Genomic DNA, 25444 nt, shown 5'->3' with positions numbered 1-25444 from the left:
CAGGCCCTATGGGGATCCCCTGGGGGACATGTGGGGGACTCCAGGCCCCATGGGCATACCTGGGAGGGTCATTAGGGGTCTCCAGCTCTGTTGGGGCCCCTGTGTGGGTCTATAGGGGTCTGTAGGGGGAGGTCCCTATGAGGGTCTGTAGGGTGGTCCTGCTCCATGGGGGTCCCTCTGGGGGTCTATAGGGGTCTCTAGCCTTATTGAGGTCTCTGTGGGGGTCGCCGAAAGGTCCTGACCCTGCAGGTCCCTATGGGGGTTTATAAGGGTCTGCAGCCCTATTGGGGTCTGTAGTGCAGGCCCCATAAGGGTCTGTAGGAGTCTCGAGACCTCTTGGAGTCCCTATGGGGATCCCTGTGGGGGTCTATGGGGCCACTGCGGTCCCTAGGAGGATCCCGCTCCCGGGGGTCCCTATGGATGAGCCGTAAGGAACCGCGACCCTGCGGAATCCCCCGCCCGCCAGGGGGCGATATCCGCCCCTGGCCGCTCCTCCCCGTCTCTATGGCGGAGAGGGGGGCGCGCTGGGGGCGCGCTGCGCCACTCTCTATGGTCCACAGTCGCTTTCCGGTCCGGTCTGGCGGAAGTGACGTCAGAGAGCGGCGGCGGCGGCGGGAGCAGGAGCGAGGTGTGGGGGAGGGGCCGGGGGGTCCCGGGGTTTGGGGCTGGGGGGGAAAGGGTCGGGTCGGGAGATCCCGAGAGGTCCAGGGAGGGGGAGGAATTGGGTTGGGTGGTTCCGGCTGTCGTGACAGGTCGGGAACATCCCGCCCGGTGCCCCTAGGCCCCCCGTGATGTCATCGGCGCTGTCCACGGCGCGTGGTGACGTCACACGCGGTGTCCCCCGTCTCCGCCCGTGTCCCCATCAATGTCCCCACGCCCTAGTGACGTCACAGGGGCTGTCCCCCGCCCCCGGCGATGTTCCCCGCCCCCGGTGACACCCCGTGGAACGTCCCCAGCCCCGCCTCTGTTTCCCCAGGTACTGCCAGCCTCGCCGCCGTCCCGGTGTCCCCACCGGCCCCGTGTCCCCGTGTCCCCACCATCCCAGCGTTCCCGCCATCCCGGTGTCCCTGCTGTCCCTGTCGTCCCAGTGTCCCTGTTGTTCCCGGTATCCCGGTGTCCCCACTGTCCCCACTGTCCCCACTGTCCCCGTGTCCACGCCGTCCCTGTGTCCCCATTGTCCCTGCTACCCCCACCATCCCCGGCCATTCCCGTGTCCCTGCTGTCACTGCCATCTCCGTGTCCCCCTGTCCCTCTCTCCCCACCATCCCAGTGTCCCTCTCTCGCCACCATCCCAGTGTCCCTCCATCCCCACCATCCCCGTGTCCCCTCTCTTCCCTCCACCCCCACCATCCCCACCATCCCCCGTCCCCATTGTCTCCACCATCCCCGTGTCCCTCTCTCCCCACCATCCCCGTGTCCCCGCGGCCATGCCGGAGGCCGTGCACTACATCCACCTGCAGAACTTCAGCCGCTCCCTGCTGGAGACGCTCAACGGGCAGCGCGTGGCCGGGCAGTTCTGCGACGTCACCGTGCGGATCCGCGAGGCCTCGCTGCGCGCCCACCGCTGCGTCCTGGCCGCCGGCAGCCCCTTCTTCCACGACAAGCTGCTGCTGGGCCACTCGGCCATCGAGGTGCCGCCCGTGGTGCCCTCGGCGGCCGTGCGCCAGCTCGTGGAGTTCCTGTACAGCGGCAGCCTCGTGGTGGCCCAGTCGGAGGCGCTGCACATCCTCACGGCCGCCTCGGTGCTGCAGATCAAGACGGTCATCGACGAGTGCACCCAGATCATCTCGCAGAGCCGCGGCCCCGCCGTGCTGCCCCCGCCCCACAAGGTGCCAGGGCCACCGCTGGTGTCACCCCCTGGGCCACCTCCGGAGCTCGAGAGCCTCTCGGAGCCGGTGCCGAGCGGCCACAGCCGCAAACAGCGGCAGCCGCTGCGCCTGGCGCCGGCACTCAAGGAGGAGCAGGAGGAGTTGGAGGAGGAGGAGGCAGAGGATGAAGGGGGGGCCCAGGAAGGTGTTGTTCCCCCAGGTGTGGCCCCCCCACCCTTCCCTGCCCCGGACCCCCCGTTTTTTGGAGCCCCCGAGGTTTTTCCCGACGCTTTTCTGCCGCCCTGGCCCAGCGACGACGGCGGCGGCGCCTTTGGGCCCGAGCGTGGCCGGGAGGCGCTGGGGGGGGACAGCTTCGGGTTTGGGCCCCCCCCGCCTTTGCCACCGCCCTACGAGGTGGGTGTGGAGGGGGGCACTGTCCCCACGGTCCCCCCAGCGCCCCCGGCCGGGCCCCCCCGCGGCCCCCAGCCCCCCTACCAGTGCGGCCACTGCCAGAAGAGCTTCAGCTCCCGCAAGAACTACACCAAGCACATGTTCATCCACTCAGGTGAGCAGGGGGCTCACGGGGGCCGTGATGGGGAGGGCAGGGCAGGGGTTGTGGTGACACACGTGGATCTCGTGTGACTCGTGCTGGTGTCCTGCACCAATCCGTGATGACCTGGATCAGTCCCTTCTGGTCGTGTCAATGCCTGTCGCTCGCTTGAGCCCCATTGACCCACGTTGGCATGTGCTGACCAATGTTGACCCATGTTGGCTTGTACTGACCAGGGCTGGCCTGTGCTGACCCATGTTGGCCTGTCCTCACCAGTGTTGACCCACATTGGCCTGTACTGACTTGTGCTGGCTTATACTGACTCATGTTGGCCTGTAGTGACCAATGTTGACTCACTTTGGCCTGAACAGACCCATGTTGGCCTGCGCTGACCCATGTTGGCCTGTATGGACCCACACGGGCCTGTGCTGACCCATGTTGGATTGTTCCAACCCGTGCTGGTCTGTGCTGACCCATGTTGGATTGTTCCAACCCGTGCTGGTCTGTGCTGACCCATGTTGGCCTGTTCCAACCCATGTTGGCCTGTGCTGACCCATGTTGACCTGTGCTGACCAATGTTGGCCCACACTGATCTGTACAGACCCATACTGGCCTCTGCTGGAGGCTTCACTGGACCAATGGTGGCCCACGTTCACCCCGTTGATCCACATTGACCCTTGTTGATCCATTTTGACTCACATCTCTTCACGTTGATCCATTTTGGCCCACGCAGACCTGGGTGGATCCATGATGTCCCAGGTCACTCTGTGCTGACCCACTGCTCACCTGTGTTCACCCACATTGACCCATGTTGGTCCGTGGTGCTCCATGTTGACCCATCTTGGTTTGTTGACCCATGGTGACCCTCCCCAATACGCATTGTTCCCTTTTGATCCATGTTGATCCATTAACTCTCATCACTCCGTGTTAATCCGTGCTGACCCTGGTGAACTTGTGTTGCTCCATGTTGACCTACGATGATCCATGGTGGCCCATATCAATCCACATTGACTCATCTTGACTCTGTTGACCCGTGTTGACTTCTGTTGATCCTTGTTGACCCATGTTGATCTGTGTTGGCCCATATTGACCTGTATTGATCCATGTTGGCCTGTACTGATCCATGTTGACCCATCTTGATCCATGTTTGCCCATATCAATCCTTGTTGACCTGTTGACCATCTTGACACACGTTGACCCATGTTGGCCCACTTTGATCTATGTTGACCCATGCTGATCCACATTGACCCCTGTTGACCTGTTCCAATCCATGTTGATCCCTGGTGACCCACATGGACCTGTATCAATCCATGCTGACCCGTATCAATCCACACTGACCCCTTTTGATCTATGTTGACCTGTGTTGACCGTTGTCAATCTATGTTTATCCGCGTTGATCCATGCTAATCCGTATGGATCCGTGTTGATCCACACTGACCCATATTGACCCGTATCGATCCGTGTTGACCTGTATTGATCCATGTTGACCCACATTGATCCATTTTGGCCCATGTTGACCTGCATTGATCCATGTTGACCCCTTTTGACCCACATTGACCCACGTTAACTCATATCAATCCACGTTGACCCCTTTTGACCCACACTGACCCATGTTGACCCGTATCGATCCACATTGACCTGTATTGATGTACATTGACCCCTATTGATCCGTGTTAACCCACATTGATCCTTGTTTGACCAACATTGATCCCTGTTGACCTGTATCAATCCACGCTGACCTGTACTCACCCCTGTTGACCCACACTGACCTGTACCAATTCCACGCTGACCTGTACTCACCCCTGTTGACCCACACTGACCTGTATCAATCCATGCTGACCTGTACTCACCCCTGTTGACCCACACTGACCTGTACCAATCCACGCTGACCTGTACTCACCCCTGTTGACCCACACTGACCTGTATCAATCCATGCTGACCTGTACTCACCCCTGTTGACCCACACTGATCTGTATCAATCCATGCTGACATGTACTCACCCCTGTTGACCCACACTGACCTGTATCAATCCACGCTGACCTGTACTCACCCCTGTTGACCCACACTGACCTGTATCAATCCACGCTAACCTGTACTCACCCCTGTTGACCCACACTGACCTGTATCAATCCACGCTGACCCATACTGACTCCAGTTGCCCCACGTTTGTGTCTCCGCAGGCGAGAAGCCCCACCAGTGCTCCATCTGCTGGCGCTCCTTCTCTCTCCGGGACTACCTGCTCAAGCACATGGTGACCCACACGGGCGTCCGCGCCTTCCAGTGCGGCGTCTGCTGCAAACGCTTCACCCAGAAGAGTTCCCTCAATGTCCACATGCGCACACACCGCCCCGAGCGCTTCCAGTGCCGCCTCTGCACCAAGGGCTTCTCCCACCGCACCCTCCTGGAGCGCCACGCTGCCGCCTCCCACCCTGTGCCCCCACCGGGGCCTCCACCAGGGCCGCCACCGCCGCCACCGGAACCTGGACTGAGCACGTGGCCGGGTCCGGACACTGCGGGTGCCGGCTCCACTCACACGGCGTGAGGGGGGGTCCCTGCCCCTCGAAGGGCCTTGAGGGTGGGCCTGGGGGCTCCTCTGTGCCCGTGGGTCTGTTGGAGCATCCGGGGTGAGACCTGGAGGAAGCGGCTGAGATGCTCTCCATCAGATTCGGGAAGTTGTGGGGACGTTCCCAGTGACAGGAGAAGGGTAACAGAACACCCCCTTTGGAACAGGGACATGTGGAACACCCAGGGCTCCGAGCAGTGCCAGGATCACGGAGAAAATCCTCTGGAAACTGTGCTGAGACACGTGGGAGTCCAGGAGGAGGCTGGTGATGGCCAACACGGTGTCACGGAGGGTGAACGGAGCCCGGGAAGTTTGGTGGCTCTTTAGGATGCCCACGGTGGGGGGTGACGATATCATGGACCTGCTGCCACCCCCAGAACATCCTGGAACTGAGCTGGGCACGGGGATTGGACAGATGGACCACGCCATGAGTCCAGAGGAGGCCACAGAGGTGCTCAGAGGGCTGGACAGAGTTGAGGTGGCCCACATGGAGAAGGGAACAATCCTGGGACACCTCAGAGCCCCTTCCAGTGCCTGAAGGGGTTCCAAGAGCTGGGGAGGGACTTTGGACAAGGGCCTGGAGCGCCAGGACATGGGGAGTGGCTTCAGGCTGGAAAAAGGGAGATTGAGGTGGAATTTTGGGGAGAAATTCCTGCCTGTGAGGGTCTGGAATGGCATTCCATAGAAGCTGGGCGTGCCCCATGCTGGGAAGTGTCTGTGGAAGGTCCCTTTCCCCCAGACCATTCCATGGCTCCGTGACTGTGACCCCACCCCCGCCATGGATGGACACCTGGAAGGACGTGGGGTCCCTCCCCTGGCCCCTCCCCACCACGTGGCTCCTGCCCCCCCAAACAGTGACAATGAACGTGGGGGGTTCAATGGCCCTTCTGGTGCTGTTATTGCCATTTTTTACCCTAAAATCTGCCCCCCACTGATGGCCCCCGTGATGTGTCCCCTGCTCAATGGTGGCATGTGGCCACCAGGAAGGGCCATGGCAGCTCTTGGCCGGGTCAAGGGACCAAACTCATCCCTGTGGCCACTGGCCATGTCCTCCCTGGGTCATTTACACCGGCCGTGGGTGCCAGTGGCCACTCCATGTCCCTGTGGCCACCGTGGAGAGGTCACTGCCCACATCATGGGTTGTCCCCAGGTCATTTCCATTGTCTGTGAGTGCCAGTGGCCACCCCACATCCCCGTGGCCACCCCACAGGAGTGGCAGTAGCCACAGGCCGTGTCAGGGTTCCTTCAGAAATCCCCCTGTGGACCCTGGCAGGGCCCCCTGTGTCACCAAGGCCACCAGGGCAGCACTGTCCTCTGTCCCCCCTGGGTGCCACCCCGATCCTCAGGGACCCCCAAAGCCCCCAGGGCACAGCTGGGGACAAGGAGGACACTGGGGATGTGGAGGGGGACAGGAGGGGACTTGGGATCACATGAGGGGACACTGGGGTGGAGGTGGGGGGGGACACTGGGGACACCACTCCGGGGCCACCAGTGCCCAGGGCCCCTCAGCCATTGGTCCCAGTGCTGCCCAGGGCCCTCCCAGTAACACCCCCAGCAGCTACCAGTGTCCTCCAAGCATTCTCAGCCATCCTCTGTGCTCTCCCAGTAACTCCCAGTGTCCCCAGTAACCCCCTTGCTATACTCCCCAGTGCTCCCAGTTCAACCCCGCAACTCTCCCAGTCCCTTCTTAGTGCCCCCTGTCCCTGCCCAGTTCTGCTGCCCAGCACTCCCAGTCCCTCTTCAGTGCTCCCAGTAACCTCCAGTGATCCCAGTAATCCCCTGTGCCTGCCCAGTGCTCCCTGAGCTCCCAGTGACCCACAGTGATGCCAATGACCTGCAGTGATCCCAGTAATCCCCAGTGATCCCATCAATCCCCCGTCACCCCAGTAACTCCCAGAATTCCCAGTCCCTCCCCCCTCCTGCTTCCTATTGGTTTATCCAGCTGTCGATCAGGGCCTCGGCCCCGCCTGGCCGCGAAACGCCGATGCCGATTGGCCGGTCCATCCAAGAAGTCCCCGCCTTCCCCGGGCTATTCGGCCGCTGATTGGTTCCTCTCCGAGCGCTGTGCGCGCTGATTGGTCCGTTCCCACTCACGTGCAGGAGGTGTCTTCCCGCCCTTTCTATCCCCGCCCCCCTCTCCCATTGCTGCCGAGCGCTGTCAATCTTCGCTACTCCCCGCCCTTCAGCTCTTTTATTGGTTTTCCGCGCTGTCAATCGTGCGCAGCGGGCGATGATTGGCTGTGCGCCAGGGCGGGGGCGGGAGGAGGAGGCCGTGCGGCGTTTGAGTGGGACGGGGCAGCCATGTCGGTGCCGCTGCCGGTGGCGGTCGGGAACGGCCCCGGGGCGACGGGAGCGGAGCCGCCGGAGCCCCTGGAGCTGCTGGAGCTCTGCGGCGCCTGCCGGGAGCGGCTCAGCCCCCAGCGGGAACCGCGGTTGCTGCCTTGCCTGCACTCCGTGTGCCGGGGCTGCCTCGGGGCCGCGCCGGGAGCCTCCGGCAGCGACGGGCAGGGTGAGGGGGAGGCTTGAAATGGGAGCGCTGGTGGTTACTGGGGACACTGAGGACCACTGGGAGTTATCGGGATCACTGGAGCTTACTGGGATCACTGGGGTTTACTGGGGATTTACTGGGAGCTCAGAGAGCACTGGGGAGGCACTTGGGTTTACTGGGATCACTGGTGGTCAGTGGGATTGCTGGGGTTTGTTGGGAATGCTGGGGGTTACTGGCATCTCTGGCTTATGGAGGACACTGAGCGTTCCTGGGAGCTCAGGGAGCACTGAGGAGGCGCTTGGAACTGTTGGGATCGCTGGGAGTTACCGGGTTGCTGCAGGAATTACTGGGAGCTCTATGGGGAGGGGATGACCCCAGTATCCAACCTGGGGGACACTGTGACCCCATTTGGCAGGTGTCCCACCCCAGGGGACACTGTGACCCCACCGTGGGAGTGTCCTGTCCTGGGGGACACTCTGACCCCACTGGTGACTCCTTGTCACCATCCCTGTCTCCCTCTCTGGGAAGGGGACAGGGACCTCTCTGGTGACATCAGTGGTTGTGGTGGCCCTGGGGGTCCGTTTTGGAGGTCCCCAGCCCCCACCCCACTAATGAGCCGGCATTTGCTGACAAATGGAGGTGACAGAGGGGGGTATGGGGTGACTGTGTCCTCTTTCTGTCCCCCGCAGTGTTTGGCTGCCCCGTGTGCCACCAGCAGTGTCCCCTCGGTGACATCATGGAGAACTTCTTCCTGCAGGACAGTGGGGCTGGGCCAGCCCTCGGCCAGGGCAGCAGGCAGGTAGTGCCTCGTTAGTGCTAATTAGCGCTGACTGGGGGGAGGGAGGTCCCCCAGCATGTCCCTTGTCCCCAGAGCTGCACCAGCTGTGAGGACAACGCAGCGGCCACCAGCTTCTGCCTGGAGTGCGTGGAGCCGCTGTGTGAGACCTGCGTGGAGGCCCATCAGAGGGTCAGGTACACCCGGGACCACACCGTGCGGGCCTTGGGTGAGTCCCTGGCACCTCCCTGGCACCTGCCTGTCCCTGTTCCCGTCACTGTGTGACACCTACGTGTCAGAGGGTCAGGTACACCCGGCACCTCTCTGTCACTGTCCATGGCCCCAGTCCCATCCTTCTCGCCCTCTGCGGCTGCTCAGTCTGTGCCACCTCCTGTCCCTGTCCTTGTGTTTGTCCTTGTGACTCCAGTCCCTGTCATTGTCCCTGTCCCGCCCTTAACAAGGCGCTGACTCCATCAGCGGATCCATCCTGGTGTCATTCCAGGTGCCAGTCCCAGTGCCAGTCCCAGTACCACCCCAGTGCCATTCCTGTGTTCTCTCAGTGCCATCCTGGTGCCATTCCCAGTCCTGTCCCAGTTCTGTTCCAATGCCATTTCTGGTGCCTTCCCACCACCGTTCCCAGTGCCGTTCATGGTCCCATCCCAGTTCCATTCCCGGTGCCATCCCAGCACCATTCCCAGCCCTGTCCCAGTTCCATCCCAGTACCATTCCTGGTGGCATTCAGGGCCCTCTCCTGGTTCCATCTCGGTGCTGTTCTGATTCTATCCCAACACCATTCCCAGTGCCATCCCAGGGCTGGTTTTGATGCCATCCCCAGTGCCATTCCAGCCCCATTCCCAGCGCCATCTCAGGGCTGTTCTTGGTGCCATCCCCAGTGCCATTCCAGCACCATTCCCACCCCCATTCCCAGTGCCATCCCAGCCCCATTCCCAGTGCCATTCCTGGTCCTACCTCAGTCCCATTCCTACCCCGTTCCCAGCTCCATTCCTGGTGCCATTCCTGGTCCTATCTCAGTTCCATCCCAGTGCCATTCCTGATCCCATTCCCAGTACCATTCCCAGCCTATTCCACTCCATTCCCGCTCCTATCTCAGTTGCATCCTGGTCCCATTCCCACCCCATTCCCAGCTCCATTCTTGGTGCCATCCCAGCAGCATTCCCACCCCATTCCCGGTGTCACCCCATTCCCATTCCTGCTCCTATCTCAGTTCCATGCCGGTGCCATTCCCATTCCCACCCCATTCCCATTCCTATCTCAGTTCCATCCCAGCACCATCCCCATTCCCGCTCCTGTCTCATTTCCATCCTGGTGCCATTCTCGGTACCACTCTATTCTCCTGTCTCAGTTCGATCCCGGTGCCATTCCCGGTGTCACCCCATTCCCATTCCCACTCCTATCCCAGTCCCATCCCAGTCCCATCCCCATTCCCACCCCATTCCATTCCCTCTTCTGTCTCAGTTCCATCCCAGTCCCATTCCCACCCCGTTCCCATTCCCGCTCCTGTCTCATTTCCATCCTGGTGCCATTCCTGGTGCCACTGTATTCCCATTCCCACTCCTATCTCAGTTCCATCCCGGTCCCATTCCCATTCCCACCCCATTCCCAGCTCCATTCCTGGTGCCATCCCAGCACCATCCCCGTTCCCGGTGTCACCCCATTCCCGCTCCTATCTCAGTCCCATCCTGGTCCCATTCCCATTCCCGCTCCTATCTCAGTCCCATCCTATTCCCATTCCCACCCCGTTTCCATTCCCACTCCTATCTCAGTCCCATCCCGGTCCCATTCCCATTCCCACCCCGTTCCCATTCCCACTCCTATCTCAGTCCCATTCCCAGCCCGTTCCCACCGGTTCCGGTCTCTCGGCAGGCGGGGCGGTGCCGCGGGCCGGGGCCGTGCAGTGCCCGGCGCACCCTGCGGAGCCGCTGGAGCTGTTCTGCAGCACGTGTGACACCCTCACGTGCCGGGACTGTCACCTGGGCACCCACCGCGACCACCAGTGAGTCCCGCCCCCCTCATTTGCATGCCTAATTAGCGCGGCAGTCACCCAGCCCTGGGAAACGAGGAATCGGTTTGATGAGTGAAAGGGCACCTGCTCAGCAAGGCCACCCTTAAAGGTGGCTTTAATTAATCGATTGAGCTGATTAGTTACTGAAAAACACCTGGAGCTGGCCTGCAGGTTAATTGCTCTCGTTAGTTAATTACTGATTTTATAAACAGAACTCCTTAGTTGGGCGGGTACTGAAGGGTTGAGAAAAGTGAGAATTAATTAGCAGAGGGAGTGTTGGAGTGGCTTGAGCTGGAGAGACCTAATTAATGACTAATCAATTAATTATGTTGTTGGTTGTTTAAATTAGTTTTTAATCAATTAGTTGGGCTTTGTTTATGATTTTGCCGAGTTTTGCTGTTTTTTAAATGGTTTTTTGTTGGTTTTTGCTCTCAGACTGATCAAACTTCTGGGGGAATCAATAACTGATTTGATTACTTATCTAAGTATATATCTCATTAGCTTGCTTACCTTATTAATTAGCTCACTTACTTGATCGTTAATGGTGTCAAAAGCATTTTTGTTAGATAAGATCTAATTGCATAAGGTAATTAGGGATTAAATGACAGAGTGGTACCTGGTGCATCTCCTTAATTAAAAACCCTTAATCCACTAACCAAGTTAATTAGATAACTGATGCCTGATGAAGATTAATTAGCTTATTAAAGGTTAATGAGCTAATAAGATTATTTCTCCTTTTCTCTCCCGCCTTTTCCCATCCCCTTTCCCCCCCTTTTTCTGCCCCCCTTTCCTTCCCCTTTTCCCCCTCCTTTTTCCTCCTTCCCCCTCCTTTTCTCCCCGCTTTTTGTCCTCCCTTCACTGCCCCTTCACCTCCTTCCCTCCCTCTTTTCCCCTCTTGCCCCCCTTTTTCCCTCCTTTTCTCCCCCTTTTTCCCCTTTTTCCTTTCCCCTGCTTTTCCCTCTTCTTCTTTTCTCCCCCTTTTTGTCCTCCCTTTCCTGCCCCATTCCTCTCTTTCCTCCCCTTCTTTTCCTCCCCTTCTTTTCCTCCCCTTCTTTTCCTCCCCTTCTTTTCCTCCCCTTCTTTTCCTCCCCTTCTTTTCCTCCCCTTCTTTTCCTCCCCTTCTTTTCCTCCCCTTCTTTTCCTCCCCTTCTTTTCCTCCCCTTCTTTTCCTCCCCTTCTTTTCCTCCCCTTCTCCCCCTGTCTTTCCCCTGCCCCCTTTTCTCCTTTCCCCCCCTCCTTTCCCCCCCTCCTTTCCCCCCCTCCTTTCCCCCCCTCCTTTCCCCCCCTCCTTTCCCCCCCTCCTTTCCCCCCCTCCTTTCCCCCCCTCCTTTCCCCCCCTCCTTTCCCCCCCTCCTTTCCCCCCCTCCTTTCCCCCCCTCCTTTCCCCCCCTCCTTTCCCCCCGTTCCAGGTCTCAGTTCCTGGAGGACGCGGTGCGGGAGCAGCGCTCGGTGCTGGCGGCACTGGTGCAGCGCCTGGGGGACAAACACGCCGTGCTGCAGCGCTCCACCAAGGAGCTGCGTGGCTTGTGGGTGTCCCCGTGTTCCCCTCCCTGTCCCCCCGTGTGCCCCGCGTCCCCCTGACCCCCCTGTTCCCGGCAGCATCCGGCGGGTGACGGACGTGCAGAAGCGGGTGCAGGTGGAGGTGAAGATGGCCATCCTGCAGATCATGAAGGAGCTCAACAAGCGCGGCAAGGTGCTGGTCAGCGACGCCCAGGTGAGCCCGGGGCTGTGCCCAGCTCGTCCCCGCGTGGCCCGGCCCGGTGACAGCGGTGTCCCCTCCCTGTGCCTGGCAGCGGGTGACCGAGGGGCAGCAGGAGAAGCTGGAGCGGCAGCACCGGGCCATGAGCAAAGTGCAGCGGCAGCAGGAGCACGTCCTGCGCTTCGCGGCGCGCGCCCTCGGCAGCCCCCACAGCACCGCCCTGCTGCTCTCCAGGAGGCTGGTGAGGGGCTGAACCCCCCCAAAAACCCCCCAGATTCCTCTCAGAATCCCTCCTCTGCCTCCCCCAAACAGCTCCTGGGGCAGGGGGTGGCACCTGGGGACAGTTGAGTCCCTTGTCACCCGGATGCTGCACTCTCAGAGCAAAGCCACCCCCAGGCAGTGCAGAGCAGCTGGTGAGGAGCCAAACCCCCTCAGAGCCCCCTGGAGCCCCCCAGATTCCCCTCAGAGCCCCCCAGAGCAGCATGTCGGGCCGGGACTCCCAGGGGTGGCACTTGGGGACAGCTGTGTCCCCCTGTGCCTGGGGCTCTGTGCCCTTGATGTGCCACCTCTCACCTGGGCTCAGGTGTCCCCCGTGTCTCCTGTTTTGGGGCTCAGAGGGTCACAGGACTGTACCCAAGGGACAGTTTGTCCCCAGGGTGCCCTGTGTCCCCTGCTGCCACCCCACTGGTGGTGTCCCCAGGGTGCTGGGGGGGTCATCCTTGGCATGTCCCCTCACAGGTGCCACCAGGGTGCCACATCCTCCCCCTCTGGGTCCTGCAGTCCCTCTCACTGTGGTCCCACACATCCCCCTGGGTGTCCCTGTGCTGTGACAACGTCCCTGGGGTGCTCTCCCCTGTCCCCTCGCTGTCCCCACACTGTGCCACCCCCCAGGCAGTGTCCCCTGTGTCCTCCCGAGGTCCCCACGTGCTGCTGTCCCCCCCCTTTCCCAGATCCACTCGCAGCTGCTCCGGGCACTCCGGGTTATTGTGGAGCCTGTGGAGCCCCAGGGGGACATGAAATTCCAGTGGGACCTGCACGCCTGGACCAAGAGCGCCGAGAGCTTTGGTGAGGGGACACCGGGGGACAGGGCACGGGGGGACAAGGGACAGGAGGGAGCAGGACGTGGGGTGACAAAGGACAGGAGGGAAGAGGATGGGGGTGACAAGGGACAGGAGGTGCCAGGTGGGAGGTGACAGGAGGCAAGGAGTACCAGGACATGAGGGGTGACTGGGGGCAGGAGGTCTCAGGGAGGACGTGACTGGGGGCAGGAGGTCTCAGGGTGGGCGGTGACGAGGCACAAGGGGTGTCAGGGGACCCCAGGGCCACCCTGACACCCCTCCTCCCCCACAGGCACCATCATTTCGGAGCATCCCCTCCCCCCCTCACTGAGCCCCCCGCCCTCGCTGAGCCCCCCCCCTGCTGCCAGCCCCCGGAACCCCTCCCCCGCCTCACAGGTACTTTGGGGGGACATTTTTGGGGGTCCCACCCCCCGGGAGCCCCCTGGTGATGCCCCCCCCCCCAATGTCCTGCAGGGCCCCCCCCAGGCCACGGTGGTGAGTGGGGGACAGGTGACCCCCGAGCTGCTCCTGCAGGAGCAGGAGCCCCCCTGGACCCCTCCCTGTGGGGCCGAGGGGCTGGAATGTCCCCCCCAGCTGTCCCCCCCCCACCTGGACCCGCAGCTGACCGAGACCCCCGAGCTGGGTGAGTGGTGGGGACACGGGGAGGGGGGACATGAGAGGGGACACACAGGAAGCCCCTGACGTGGTGTTTGTCACCAGCCACCAGCCCCCCTGAAAACGCCATCACTGGAGTGAGGAGGTGAGTGGGGGGGTCCCTGTCCCTTGTCACCCCCCTCCTGCCCCCTGGGACCCCCTGTCCTTTGTTACTCCATGTCCTGGGACCCCCTGTCCCTTATGGTCCTTCCCCAGGACCCCCCTCCCTTGTCACAGCCCCTGGACCTCCTGTCCTTTGTCACCCCCAACCTGGTCCCTCCTGTCCTTTGTCACCCCTTGTCTTGGCCCCTTGTCACAAGGGTGACATTTGGGGCTTCTTGGAGCTCCCCTGGTTGCCCTGACAACCCCCTCCCCCCCTCGGTTATCCAGGAGGAAACCCGGGAATTCTCCCAGGGAGGAGAAGTTCGTTAAGAAGCTGCTCATTAAGCGGTAATTAGAGGATGGGGGAGGGGAAGATGGACCCCTGGGACCCCTCTGTCCAGGGCTACCTGTGGCCCATCCCATCCCTTCCTAAAGGTTCCTTGTCCAGGATGTCCCTGTCCCCTATTCCTGGGGTCCCTCTGTGCCAGGGGTTGGCCAGAGCAGCCCTGTCTCTCATCCCCCTGTCCCCAGGGCTCCCCGGCCTTGTCACTCTGTCCCTGGGCTCCCCCTGTCCCAAAGTGCCCAGGGGGACTCCCAGCACCCCGAACTCCCAGGAACTGTCCCTTCTTGGGCTGGGGGGCTCTGACCTGCCCCTGTCCCCCCAGGAGGGGCCCCCCCGGGGCCCAGGGCAGCCCCCTGCTCCCGAAGGTGCCGCGGGTGAGCCTGGAGCGCCTGGAGCTGGACCTGGAGCTGGACCCGGCCCAGCCGCCCGTGTTCCGCATCTTCCCGGGGCCCTCGGCCGAGGAGTTCAGCGTCATCGTCATCGAGCAGGGGACGCCAGGGACAGCGGGGACAGCAGGGACAGCGGGGACAGCGGGGACAGCAGGGACAGCGGGGACAGCGGAGACGGCGCAGCCACACGAAGCCCTCCGTGTCAAGGTGAGCGACCCCTGTCTCCGTCCAGTGTCCATTGTCCCCCTCCCCACCCAGGTGAGCGTCCCCCGTGTCCCCCTCCAGGTTCCCCTGTCCCACTCCCATCCACATGAGTGCTGTATGTCCCCCTCCCTGTCAAGGTAAGGGTCTCCCATGTTCCCCTCCACTGTCCCCTGACCCCCTCCAGTGTTCTGTGTCCCCTTCCCCATCCAGGCCAGCATCACCACTGCCCCTCCCCCTCCCATGTCCCCATCCCCATCCAGGTGAGCATCCCATGTTCTCCTCCCCTGTCAAGGTGAGGGTCCCCCCCTCCCCCTCCGGCATCCCACGTTCCCCTCCCCATCCCCCATGGCCCCTGCCTGTGTCCCCTCTCTCTCACGGCATCCCCCCGCGCAGGAGGAGCAGCAGGAATCGCCCATCGGGGACACCAAACCCGTGGGGCTGCTCCCCCCTCCCCCGGGGGAGCTGGGCCCTGCCACAGGATCCTCCCCGGGCCCGGGGCTCCCGGTGGTCCCGGCGGTCCCAGGGATGCCGGTGATCCCAGGAATGCTGGGGGTCTCGTGCTGCCGCGTGTGCGGCCAGGCGGGGGCCGTGGTGATGTGCGACCGCTGCCAGCGCTGCTTCCACCTGCACTGCCACCTGCCCGCCCTGCAGGATGTGCCCAGGTACGGGATCCACTGGGATCTGCTGCCCCTCAGCGCCTCCTGGGGTCTGGGATCCACTGCCCCATGTCACCTCCCCGAGTCCCCCAGTGTCCCTGGGACTCACAGCCACTTGTCACCTCCCTGGGAGCTGGGATCTGCTGGGATCCACTGCCCCTTGTCACCTCTGGATCTCCCGGTGTCCCTGGGTTCTACTGTCTTTTGTCACCTCTCTGGGTCCCCCAATGTCCGTGGGATCCCTTGGGATCCACTGCCCCATGTCACCTCCCTGTGGATCAGCTGTGACCTCTTTGACCCTGGGCTTTCTGGCTCTGATCCCTCTGGGAATCCCCCTGCTGATCCCAAATGTGGGACCTCCTGTCCCTGATCCCTCTGGGAATCCCCCTGCTGACCCCAAATGTGGGATCTGCTGTCCCTGACCCCTCTGGGAATTCCCCTGCTGACCCCAAATGTGGGACCTCGTGTCCCTGATCCCTCTGGAAATCTCCCCACTGACCCCAGACCTCATGGGATCCACCTTCCATGCCCCCCACACCCTTCCCTCAATCCCAGACCTCTGGGGGTGTCCGGGCACCGATCCCATGGGATCCCATTCCCGATCCCGCAGCCCCGAGTGGACGTGTTTGCTGTGCCAGGAGCTGCCCCCGCCCAGCCTGGACGTGGAGCAGGGACCCCCCCACAAAATGAGCCCCCTGGACCAGCAGGTGAGTGCAGGGTGGTCCTGGGGGATCCAGCAGCTCCCACTGGGATCTCAGGATCCCGCTCCCGCTCCCGCAGAAGTGCGAGTACGTCCTGCTGGAGCTGCTGTGCCACGAGCCCTGCCGGCCCCTCCAGCGCCTCTCCAGCTCCCCGGTGAGCCCAGCAGGATCCAGGGGTGTGGGATCTGCTCCCAGCGGGATCCCTGACCCCAGTCCCAATCCCAATCCCACAGGACAGCCGGGACGCCATCGACCTGACGCTGATGCGGGCGCGGCTCCAGGAGAAGCTGAGCCCCCACTACCGGAGCCCCGAGGAGTTTGCCCGGGACGGCTGGCGGCTGCTCCGGCAATTCCATCAGCTCACCGAGGTCTGGGAATCCCCTTGGAGGGGCTGGGGGGTCCTCTGGGAGTCCAGCCCCTCTCAAGTTCCCTTCTTTCCCCTCAGGACAAGGCAGACGTTCAGTCCATCCTGGGGCTCCAGCGTTTCCTCGAGAGCCGCCTCAGCGCTGTCTTTGGAGACCAAAAGTTCTCGCGGCTCCTGGTGGATCCCGAGGAATCCCTGGAGCTGTCCCCAGGATGCTGATGGCCCCTCCTGGGGTGCTGAAACCCCTCCCAGGACCCCAGTTATCCCCCTGGGCTCCTCATTCCCCCCCATGTTTCCGATTTCCCCTCGGATCCTGTCCCAGAGCCTCCCAGGGCTTGGCGATGTCCCTGTCCCCCATTATCCTGGGGTCACTTGGAAAAATAAAGCCCTGGCTTGGCCTCTTGGATTCTCCCTCATTTCAGTGCTGGATTTGAGCTGGATTACCTGGATTCTCCCTCACTTCAGGGCTGGATTTGACCCAGATCTCTGGGATTCTCCCTTATTTCAGGGCTGGATTGACCCCTGTGCCCCCCGTTTTCCCTTCTCCTTCTGCCCCACCAGTTCCATCCATGCCCCCCCCAAGCGGCTGGAGCTCAACTGGGAGCTGGTGGGGTGGAGCTGGGACGGGCAGCGCTGAGAGGGAAGGGACTGGGCCCAGTATGGCCCCGCGGGAGGGACTGGGAGGGGAAACTGGTCCCAGTACACCCCCCGGCCTCAGTAAAGATGGCCGCGCCCGTGGGGAACATGGCGGCGCCCATTGGGAGAAAGCGCCTCAAACTCCGCCCCCGGGGCGGGATTGGCTGGTGGGAGCCGGGAGGAACCGAAGTGTGAGGAAAGAGCCGAGTGTGAGGAGCGGGAAAGAGGTCTGGGGACATACGAAGGGGCTGACGGAAAGAGCCGAGGGACCGAGATCTGTGCTTTTCGGAGCGCCTCGCTCCGCCTCCTTTTCCGGAAGAACTCGAAGTACTCCGGAAAATACCGAAGCGGGGTCGAAGCGCCGGAACGAGTCGATCTCCTTCCGGAAGAAGCCGAAGCGCTCTCGGGCTCGCCCGAGCCTTTCCAGAAAGTCCTCCGAGGCCCCGAACCGCCCCTTCCGGAGACCCCCGAGGCCCCCCCATCCTTCCGGAGATCCCCGAAGCGATTCCGGAAACTCCGGAAGCGGTTCCAAAGCGGCGCCTGCGGACCCCGGGGCAGTTCCGCAATCCCCCGAAACGGTTCCGAAGCAGTTCCGGAAGTTGCCAGGCGACTCCGGAGTTTGCCGAGAGGTTCTGAAGCCGTCCGGAGGTTCCCGAAGCGATTCCAGAGACCCACGAAGCGGCCCCGGAGATTGCCCAGCGTTTCTGAATCGGTTCCGGAGAGTCCCGAACCACCTCCCCTTTTCCGGAGATCTCCGAAGCGGCTCCGGAAGGTTTCGAGCGGCTCCGGACATCCCTAAGACCGCTCAGCAAAGTCCCGAAACGGTTCAGAAGCGGTTCCGGAGATCCCCGAGGCGGTTCCGGAAGTTTCCAAGTTACTCCGGAAACTCCCGAAGTGGTTCCGAAGCCATTCCGGAGCTTCCCGAAGTAGTACCGGAGATCCCCGAACCCTCTCCGGAGTTTCACGAAGCGGTCCCGGAAGTTGCCGAGCGGTTGTGAAGCGGTTCCGGAGAGTCCCGAGCGGCTCCGGAAGTTGCCGAGCGGCTCCGGAAGTTGCCGAGCGGGCCGGCCCTCAGCGCTCGCCCCCGGCCCCCGTCGCCCCCGGACCCCCCGAACCGGAGCCGCCCCCGGCCCGGCCCCGCTCCCTCGGCCCCGGGGGGGGCCCGGACCCGCCCCGGCCCCGCCGCCCCGGCCCGGCAGGATGATCAAGCTCTTCTCGCTGAAGCAGCAGAAGAAGGAGGAGGAATCGGCGGGCGGCACCAAGAGCTCCAGCAAAAAGGCCTCGGCCGCGCAGCTCCGCATCCAGAAAGGTGTGGGGGGAGGAGGCGGACACGTACTGGGCCCAGTAAGGGCCACATACTGGGCCCACCAGGGCCCTCGTGGGGGGCAGGTACTGGTCTCGTTAACGGCCCTGTTGGGGCCCGGTACTGGTTCCAGTAGGGCCTCGATGAGGGTCCGGTACTGGGACCAATAGGGCTCTGATACTGGTCCCAATAAGGCCTTGGTGAGGGGCAGGTACTGGTCCCAGTAAGGCCCCGGTGGGAGGCAGGTACTGGTCCCAGTAAGGCCCCGGTGGGAGGCAGGTACTGGTCCCAGTAAGGCCCCGGTGAGAGGCAGGTACTGGTCCCAGTAAGGCCCCGGTGGGGGCAGGTACTGGTCCCAGTAAGGCCCCGGTGGGAGGCAGGTACTGGTCCCAGTAAGGCCCCGGTGGGGGCAGGTACTGGTCCCAGTAGGACTCAGATACTGATCCCAGTAGGGGCCTGGTTGGGTTCGGGTGCTGGACCCAGTAGGAGTCAGATGCTGGTCCCAGTAGGCCCCAGTGGGTGGCAGGTACTGGTCCCAGCAAGGCCTTGGTGAGGGGCAGGTACTGGTCCCAGTGGTCCCTGGTGGGGGCAGGGATTGGCCCCAGTAAGAATCAGATACTGGTCCCAGTAGGGCCCAAGTGGGAGGCAGGTACTGGTCCCAGTAAGGCCTTGGTAAGGCTTAGGTGCTGGTTCCAGTAGGGGTCACACACTGGTCCCAGTAAGGCCTTGGTAAGGCTCAGGTGCTGGTTCCAGTAGGGGTCACATACTGGTCCCAGTTAGGCCCTAGTGGGAGGCAGGTGGTGGTGCCAGTAGGGGTCACATACTGGTCCCAGTTAGGCCCTAGTGGGAGGCAGGTGCTGGTCCCAGTAGGAGGCAGGTGCTGGTCCCAGTGGGGCCCTGGTGGAGGTCAGGTACTGGTCCCAGTAGGAGGCAGGTGCTGGTCCCAGTAAGACTTTGGTGAGGGTCCCAGTTAGGTCCCAGTTGGGGTCAGGGCCTGATCCCAGTTAGGCCCCGGTAGCAGGCAGGCACTGGTCTCAGTAAGGGTCAGATACTGGTCCCAGTAGGGCCCCAGTGAGGCTGTTGTCCCAGGAAGGGTCACATAATGGTCCCAGTAAGGTGCTGGTGAGGGATGAATGCTGGTCCCAGTTAGACCCTGGTGGGTGGGAGGTGCTGGTCCCAGTGAGGGTCAGGTACTGCTTCCAGCAGTGTCCCGGGAAGGGGCAGGTACTGGTGCCAGTAGGGCCCCACTGGGGTCATGCTCTGGTCCCAGCAGGGGTCCGATACTGGTCCCAGTAGGGCCTTCCTGGGCGGGGGGTTGGGCTCGTGGGGTTGTTGTCATGGCCGTGTCACCCGTGTCCCTTGTGTCCCCTTTGTTCCTTTGTGTCCCCAGGTGTCACCTGTGTGTCCGTTTGTCACCTGGGTCCCCATGTGTCACCCCTGTCACCCACATCCTTGTGTGTCCTCATGTCCCCAGTTGTCCCCAGTTGTCCCCAGCTGTCCTCAGTTGTCCCCGTTTGTCCCCAGACATCAACGAGCTGAACCTGCCCAAGACGTGCGAGATCGACTTCTCCGACCAGGACGATCTCCTGCACTTCCGGCTGCTCATCTGCCCCGACGAGGTGGGACTGGCACCCCGTGGCACCCCGTGGCACCTTCTGTCACCTCCTGCCACCTCCTGCCACCTCCCTGGGGCCCCTTGCTCAATCTGCCCTGGCGAGATGGGGACTGTCCCCTCCTGTCCCCCATCCTCCTCCATCCTGCCTGTCCCCTCCTGTCCCCTCCTGTCCCCTCCCTCTGTCCCCCCTGACTCCTCCTGTCACCCTCATCTCCCCCCCTGCCCCCCATCCCCCCGTCCCCCCGTCCCCTCCCCCCGTCCCCTCCTGTCCCCTCCCTTTGTCCCCCCCGTCCCCTCCCCCCGTCCCCTCTCTCTGTCCCCTCCTGTCACTTTGGGGTCCCCATTGTCCCCCTGTCCCTGTCCCCCCCCCATCCTTGTCCCCCCATCCCTTCTCCCCCCCGTGACGTTTCTCTGTCCCACAGGGTTTCTACAAGGGCGGCAAATTCGTCTTCAGCTTTAAGGTCAGTCCTGGACCACCAAACCCCCCCCTGTGGCCACCAAACCCCCCCCTGTGGCCACCAAACCCCCCCTGTGGCCACCAAACTCCCCCTGTGGCCACCAAACCCCTGCCATGGTCCCCAAGTCCCTCTCATGGCCACCAAACCCCTCCTGTGCCCACCAAGTCCCAGGGCCACCAACTTCCCTCTTGGGGCCACCAGCTCCCATGGCTACCAGTGGCCATGGGGATGGGGTGAAGGGACCAGGTGGCCACTGAGCCCTGACCAGTGGCCACCAAGCTGTGACAGGGCTCCTGTGGGTCAAAGGTGGTACCTGGGGGCTGGTGGCCACCAAACGCTGACCAGTGGTCCCTGAGGCACTGTGTGTCCCCTGTGGGCTGGGAAGGGGGTTGGTGGCCACTGAGCCATGCCTGGTAGCCCCGGGGGTGACTTGGTGGCCGTGTCCTCCCCCCCCAGGTGGGCCAGGGCTACCCCCACGACCCCCCCAAGGTGAAGTGTGAGACGATGGTTTATCACCCCAACATCGACCTGGAGGGCAACGTGTGCCTCAACATCCTCAGGTGGGCTACCAGCACCCCTGGGGGGGCTACCAGCACCTGGGGGGGGGGCTACTGAACATCTAGGGGGGCTACTGAATACCTGGGGGGCTACTGAATACCTGGGGGGGCTACCAACACCTTCATGGAGGCTACTGACACCTGGGGGGTAACATGTGCTTCAGCATCTGTAGGTGGGCTACTAAAACCCCTGGGAGGGCTGCTGACACCTTGGGGAGCTACTTAACATCTGGGGAGGGCTTCAGGACAGCTGGAGGGCCACCAAACAGCTGAGGGGCTACTGGGGGGGATTCTGACACCTTGGGGCTACCAAACATCAGGGAGGAGCACCAGACACCTGGGGGGGCTACGGAAAACCTGGGGGGGCTACCAATACCTGGGGTGGCTACTGACGCCTGGCGGGGCTGTGGTGGCCGTGGTGGCCACGCTGACCCCTGGCCGTGTCCGTAGGGAGGACTGGAAGCCCGTCCTGACCATCAACTCCATCATCTACGGCCTCCAGTACCTGTTCCTGGTGAGGGGGGACACGCCTGGGGACACCTCAGGGACACCTGGGGGCCTTGGGGACACCTGGGGACACACCTGGGGACCTTGGGGACACTTGGGGACACCTCAGGGACACCTGGGGGCCTTGGGGACACACCTGGGGACACCTCAGGGACACCTGGGGACACCTCAGGGACACCTGGGGACACCTGGGGGCCTTGGTGATGCCTGGGGACACCTTGGGGACACCTCAGGGACACCTGGGGACACACCTGGGGGCCTTGGGGACACTTTAAGGACACCTGGGGACACCTGGGGGGGACTTGGGGACATCTTGGGGACACACCTGGGGGCCTTGGGGACACCTGGGGGCCTTGGGGACACCTCGAGGACACCGGGGGGGCACCTCATGGGGGCACCTGGGGGGCTTGGGATCATGGGGGGGGCACCTGGGGGTGTTTGGGGACACCTGGGAGGGTTCAGGGGGGCCCTGGCGGGTGTGAAGGGGTCCCGGGGGGGGTTTGGGGCTGTGGGGTCCCCCCTGAGTTCCCCCCAAAGCCAGGAGCTGAACCCTGGGCACCCCTGAACGAGGGGTTCTGGGCTCTGGGGGTTTTTAAGGGGTTCTGGGGTCCCCCCCCCCCAGATTTTGGGACCCCCCCCAACCCTAAATTTCCTAAAGGGCCCCCCCCCAGCGCTGAACCCCCCCAAAAACCAGGAGCCGAACCCCAAAGACCCCCCTGAACAAAGAGTGCTGGGGCCCCCCACCTTAAATCTCTGGGTCTGGGGTCTTCGGGGGGTTTTAAGGAATTCTGGGGTCCCCCCTCAAATTTTGGGTCCTCCCAACCCTGAATTTCCCCCTGGGCCGGAGCCGAACCCTGAGGACCCCCTGGACAAGGGGTGCTGGGCCCTGCTCTTAACCCCCGGGGCCTGGGGGGTGTTCTGGGATCCAGCCCAGATTTTGGGGCCCCCCCTAACCCTAAAGGGGGGTCTTTAGGGTCCCCAAAAATCCAGGAGCCGAACCCCAAAGACCCCCCTGAACAAAAGGTGCTGGATTCCCCCCAAAATAGGAGCCAAAAACCTCCAGGACCCCCCAAACAAGGGGGTTTTGGGGTCGGGGGGGGGGTTGTTAAGGAATTCTGGGGGTCCCCTCCCCACATTTTGGGGCTCCCCCAACCCTAAATTTCACCCCGAGCAGGAGCCGAACCCCGAGGACCCCCTGAACAAAGAGGCGGCCGAGGTCCTGCAGAGCAACCGGCGCCTCTTCGAGCAGAACGTGCAGCGCTCGCTGCGGGGGGGCTACGTGGGGGCCACCTACTTCGAGCGCTGCCTCAAGTGACCCCCCCCCAAAAAACCCCAAAAGCCCTCCCCAGGGACCCCCCGAAAAAACCCCAAACTCCACCAACCCCCCCCCCCCTCAAACCAAGGCTGGAGCCTGCAAACCTCCTGTTGGCTGGGGGGGGTTTGTGGGGGCCGCTGAGCCCGAGCGCTGCCTGGAGTGACCCCCCCAAAAAAACCCCAGGGGATCCCCCAAAAACCCCCAAAACTCCCTGACCCACCCTGACCCCCCCCAAACCAACCCCGGATCCCCCAAACCCACCGGGAGCCAGCTGGGGGGGGTTTATGGGGGCTGCTGATCCCGAGCGCTGCCTCAAGTGATCCCCCCCCCCCCAAAAAACCCCAAAACCATCGCCCCCCCCCCCCAAACCCCGCCAGGACCCCCCCAGACCAGCCCAGGACCTCCTGGGGGCTTTGTGGGGGTGAACCCCCAAGACCCCTCCAGGGCCCCCCCAAAAAACCCCACTGACCTCGAGTGGCCACAAAAAAAAACCCCCAAATTCCTCCCGCTCCCCAAAAAAAAACCCCAAATCCCCCCCCCCCCGAAAAACCCCCAGCTCCCCCTGGGACCCCCCCAAACCCCGCTGGGGGACGTGGGGGTCGCTTCCTGCAGCGCTGCCTCGAGGGACCCCCAAAAAACCCCAAAACAACCCCAAAAAGCCCCGGCCCCGCCCGCCCCCCCCTATTTATTCCCCCCCGGGGGCGGGGGGGGCCCCTCCCCCCCTGCCCCTCCCCCAGCGCTGCTCGGCCGAGATTAAAGAGCGAAGGGAACGAACTGGGCCGCACTGGTCGGACTGGTGGGCACTGGTGGGGACTGGTGGGGACTGGGAGGGGGTCGTGACGGGGTTATACTGGGAGGGGGAGTGTTACTGGTTATACTGGGCTATACTGGGGGGTGTTACTGGTTATACTGGGCTGTACTGGGCTGTGCTGGGGGGTGTTACTGGTTATACTGGGCTGTACTGGGGGGTGTTACTGGTTATACTGGGCTGTACTGGGCTGTACTGGGGGGTGTTACTGGTTATACTGGGCTGTACTGGGGGGTGTTACTGATTATAGTGGGCTATACTGGGGGGTGTTACTGGTTGTACTGGGCTATACTGGGGGGTGTTACTGGTTATACTGGGCTATACTGAAGGGTGTTACTGGTTATACTGGGCTGTACTGGGTCATACTGGGAGGGGGAGTGTTACTGGTTACACTGGGCTGTACTGGGTTATACTGGGGGGTGTTATTGGTTACACTGGGCTGTACTGGGTTATACTGGGGGGTGTTACTGGTTACACTGGGCTGTACTGGGGGGTGTTACTGGTTACACTGAGCTATACTGGCCTATACTGGGGGCTGTTATTGGTTACACTGGGTTATACTGGGGGGTGTTACTGGTTATACTGGGCTGTATTGGGGGTGCTGCTGGTTACACTGGGCTACACTGGGCTATACTGGGGGCTGTTACTGGTTACACTGGGCTGTACTGGGCTGTACTGGGGGTGTTACTGGTTACACTGGGAGGGGGAGGTGTTACTGGTTATACTGGGCTATACTGGGTTATAGTGGGGGGTGTTACTGGTTATACTGGGCTATACTGGGAACAGGGTGTGAGGATGTTACTGGTTGTACTGGTCTATACTGGGAGGGACCCAGTGGGTGTTATTGGGTTATACTGGGCTATACTGGGGGGTTTTACTGGGTTATACTGGTTATATTGGGAGGAAGGTGTTACTGGTTATATTGGAAGGGTGGCTGGTTATACTGGGTTATACTGGTAGGGTGGCTGGTTATACTGGGTTATACTGGGAGGGGGATGCTACTGGTTACAGTGGGCTATACTGGGTTATACTGGGAGGTATGCAGGGGATGTTACTGGTTATACTGGGTTATGCTGGAGGGGGGTAGTACTGGTGTATACTGGGAGGGATGCAGTGGGTGGTACTGGTTATACTGGTTCATGCTGGGAAGTGGATGTGGGCCTCACTGCTGGGACTGCTTTATACTGGGTGTAATGGGAGGGACGCGTGGGTGTTACTGGTTATACTGGGAGGGGGGTGTGGGTGTCACTGGTTAAACTGGAATGGGACCAGCTCCATTCCTCAGCACTCCCAGTATGCCCAGTTCCCATTCCCAGTATGCCCAGTTCCCATTCCCAGCATTCCCAGTATGCCCAGTTCCCACTCCCAGTACGCCCAGTTCCCATTCCCAACGCTCCCAGTATGCCCAGTTCCCTCCTCCCAGCACTCCCAGTGTGCCCAGTTCCCACTCCCAGCACTCCCAGTATGCCCAGATTCCAATCCCAGCACTCCCAGTATGCCCAGTTCCCACTCCCAGCACTCCCAGTATGCCCAGTTCCCATTCCCAACGCTCCCAGTATGCCCAGTTCCCATTCCCAGCACTCCCAGTGTGCCCAGTTCCTTCCTCCCACCACTCCCAGTATGCCCAGTTCCCTCCTCCCAGCACTCCCAGTGTGCCCAGTTCCCATTCCCAGTATGCCCAGTTCCCATTCCCAGCACTCCAGAGTGCCCAGTTCCCATTCCCAGTATGCCCAGTTCCCACTCCCAGCACTCCCAGTGTGCCCAGTTCCCTCCTCCCAGCACTCCCAGTATGCCCAGTTCCCTCCTCCCAGCACTCCCAGTGTGCCCAGTTCCCATTCCCAGCACTCCCAGTATGCCCAGCTTCCAAT

At 62.2% G+C, this 25444-nt stretch overlaps 3 protein-coding genes across 3 annotated transcripts; all 3 read left to right on the top strand.

Annotated features, from left to right (window-relative positions):
* The first annotated feature begins 608 nt into the window (after window positions 1-608).
* Window positions 609-5750, top strand: ZBTB45 (zinc finger and BTB domain containing 45). Its single transcript, XM_082299825.1, has 3 exons — window positions 609-628; window positions 977-2373; window positions 4539-5750. The coding sequence occupies exons 2-3, from the start codon at window positions 1428-1430 to the stop codon at window positions 4898-4900; spliced, it is 1308 nt and encodes a 435-aa protein (XP_082155951.1). The 5' UTR covers window positions 609-628; window positions 977-1427; the 3' UTR covers window positions 4901-5750.
* A 1472-nt stretch (window positions 5751-7222) lies between these two features.
* Window positions 7223-16720, top strand: TRIM28 (tripartite motif containing 28; the record flags this gene model as incomplete). The annotated part of the gene is made up of 17 exons (XM_082299877.1): window positions 7223-7430; window positions 8099-8208; window positions 8281-8413; window positions 10069-10198; window positions 11617-11733; window positions 11807-11921; window positions 12001-12147; window positions 12857-12971; window positions 13257-13607; window positions 13685-13724; window positions 14009-14068; window positions 14386-14659; window positions 15050-15318; window positions 15923-16019; window positions 16093-16167; window positions 16247-16381; window positions 16459-16720. 17 exons carry the CDS (start codon window positions 7223-7225, stop codon window positions 16594-16596), a joined length of 2514 nt encoding a protein of 837 aa, XP_082156003.1. The 3' UTR covers window positions 16597-16720.
* Window positions 16721-17220: 500 nt separating this feature from the next.
* UBE2M (ubiquitin conjugating enzyme E2 M) lies at window positions 17221-23542 on the top strand. The gene is made up of 6 exons (XM_082299773.1): window positions 17221-18322; window positions 19841-19935; window positions 20354-20392; window positions 20846-20949; window positions 21397-21460; window positions 22628-23542. Exons 1-6 carry the CDS (start codon window positions 18214-18216, stop codon window positions 22766-22768), a joined length of 552 nt encoding a protein of 183 aa, XP_082155899.1. The 5' UTR covers window positions 17221-18213; the 3' UTR covers window positions 22769-23542.
* The last annotated feature ends 1902 nt before the right edge of the window (window positions 23543-25444 follow it).

The sequence above is a fragment of the Coloeus monedula genome (assembly GCF_965178545.1).
Source record: "Coloeus monedula genome assembly, chromosome: 34".
In the NCBI taxonomy this organism is placed as follows: domain Eukaryota; kingdom Metazoa; phylum Chordata; class Aves; order Passeriformes; family Corvidae; genus Coloeus; species Coloeus monedula.
This window is presented reverse-complemented; position numbering and strand designations above follow the sequence as displayed.

Excerpts from the sequence above, each read along its gene's own strand:
- ZBTB45 (XM_082299825.1), top strand. The coding sequence starts at position 1,428 with ATGCCGGAGGCCGTGCACTACATCCACCTGCAGAACTTCAGCCGCTCC. Across the intron at positions 2,374-4,538 it reads GCACATGTTCATCCACTCAG|GCGAGAAGCCCCACCAGTGC; the intron begins GTGAGCAGGGGG and ends GTGTCTCCGCAG.
- UBE2M (XM_082299773.1), top strand. The coding sequence starts at position 18,214 with ATGATCAAGCTCTTCTCGCTGAAGCAGCAGAAGAAGGAGGAGGAATCG. Across the intron at positions 20,393-20,845 it reads AATTCGTCTTCAGCTTTAAG|GTGGGCCAGGGCTACCCCCA; the intron begins GTCAGTCCTGGA and ends CTCCCCCCCCAG. Across the intron at positions 20,950-21,396 it reads GTGTGCCTCAACATCCTCAG|GGAGGACTGGAAGCCCGTCC; the intron begins GTGGGCTACCAG and ends CCGTGTCCGTAG.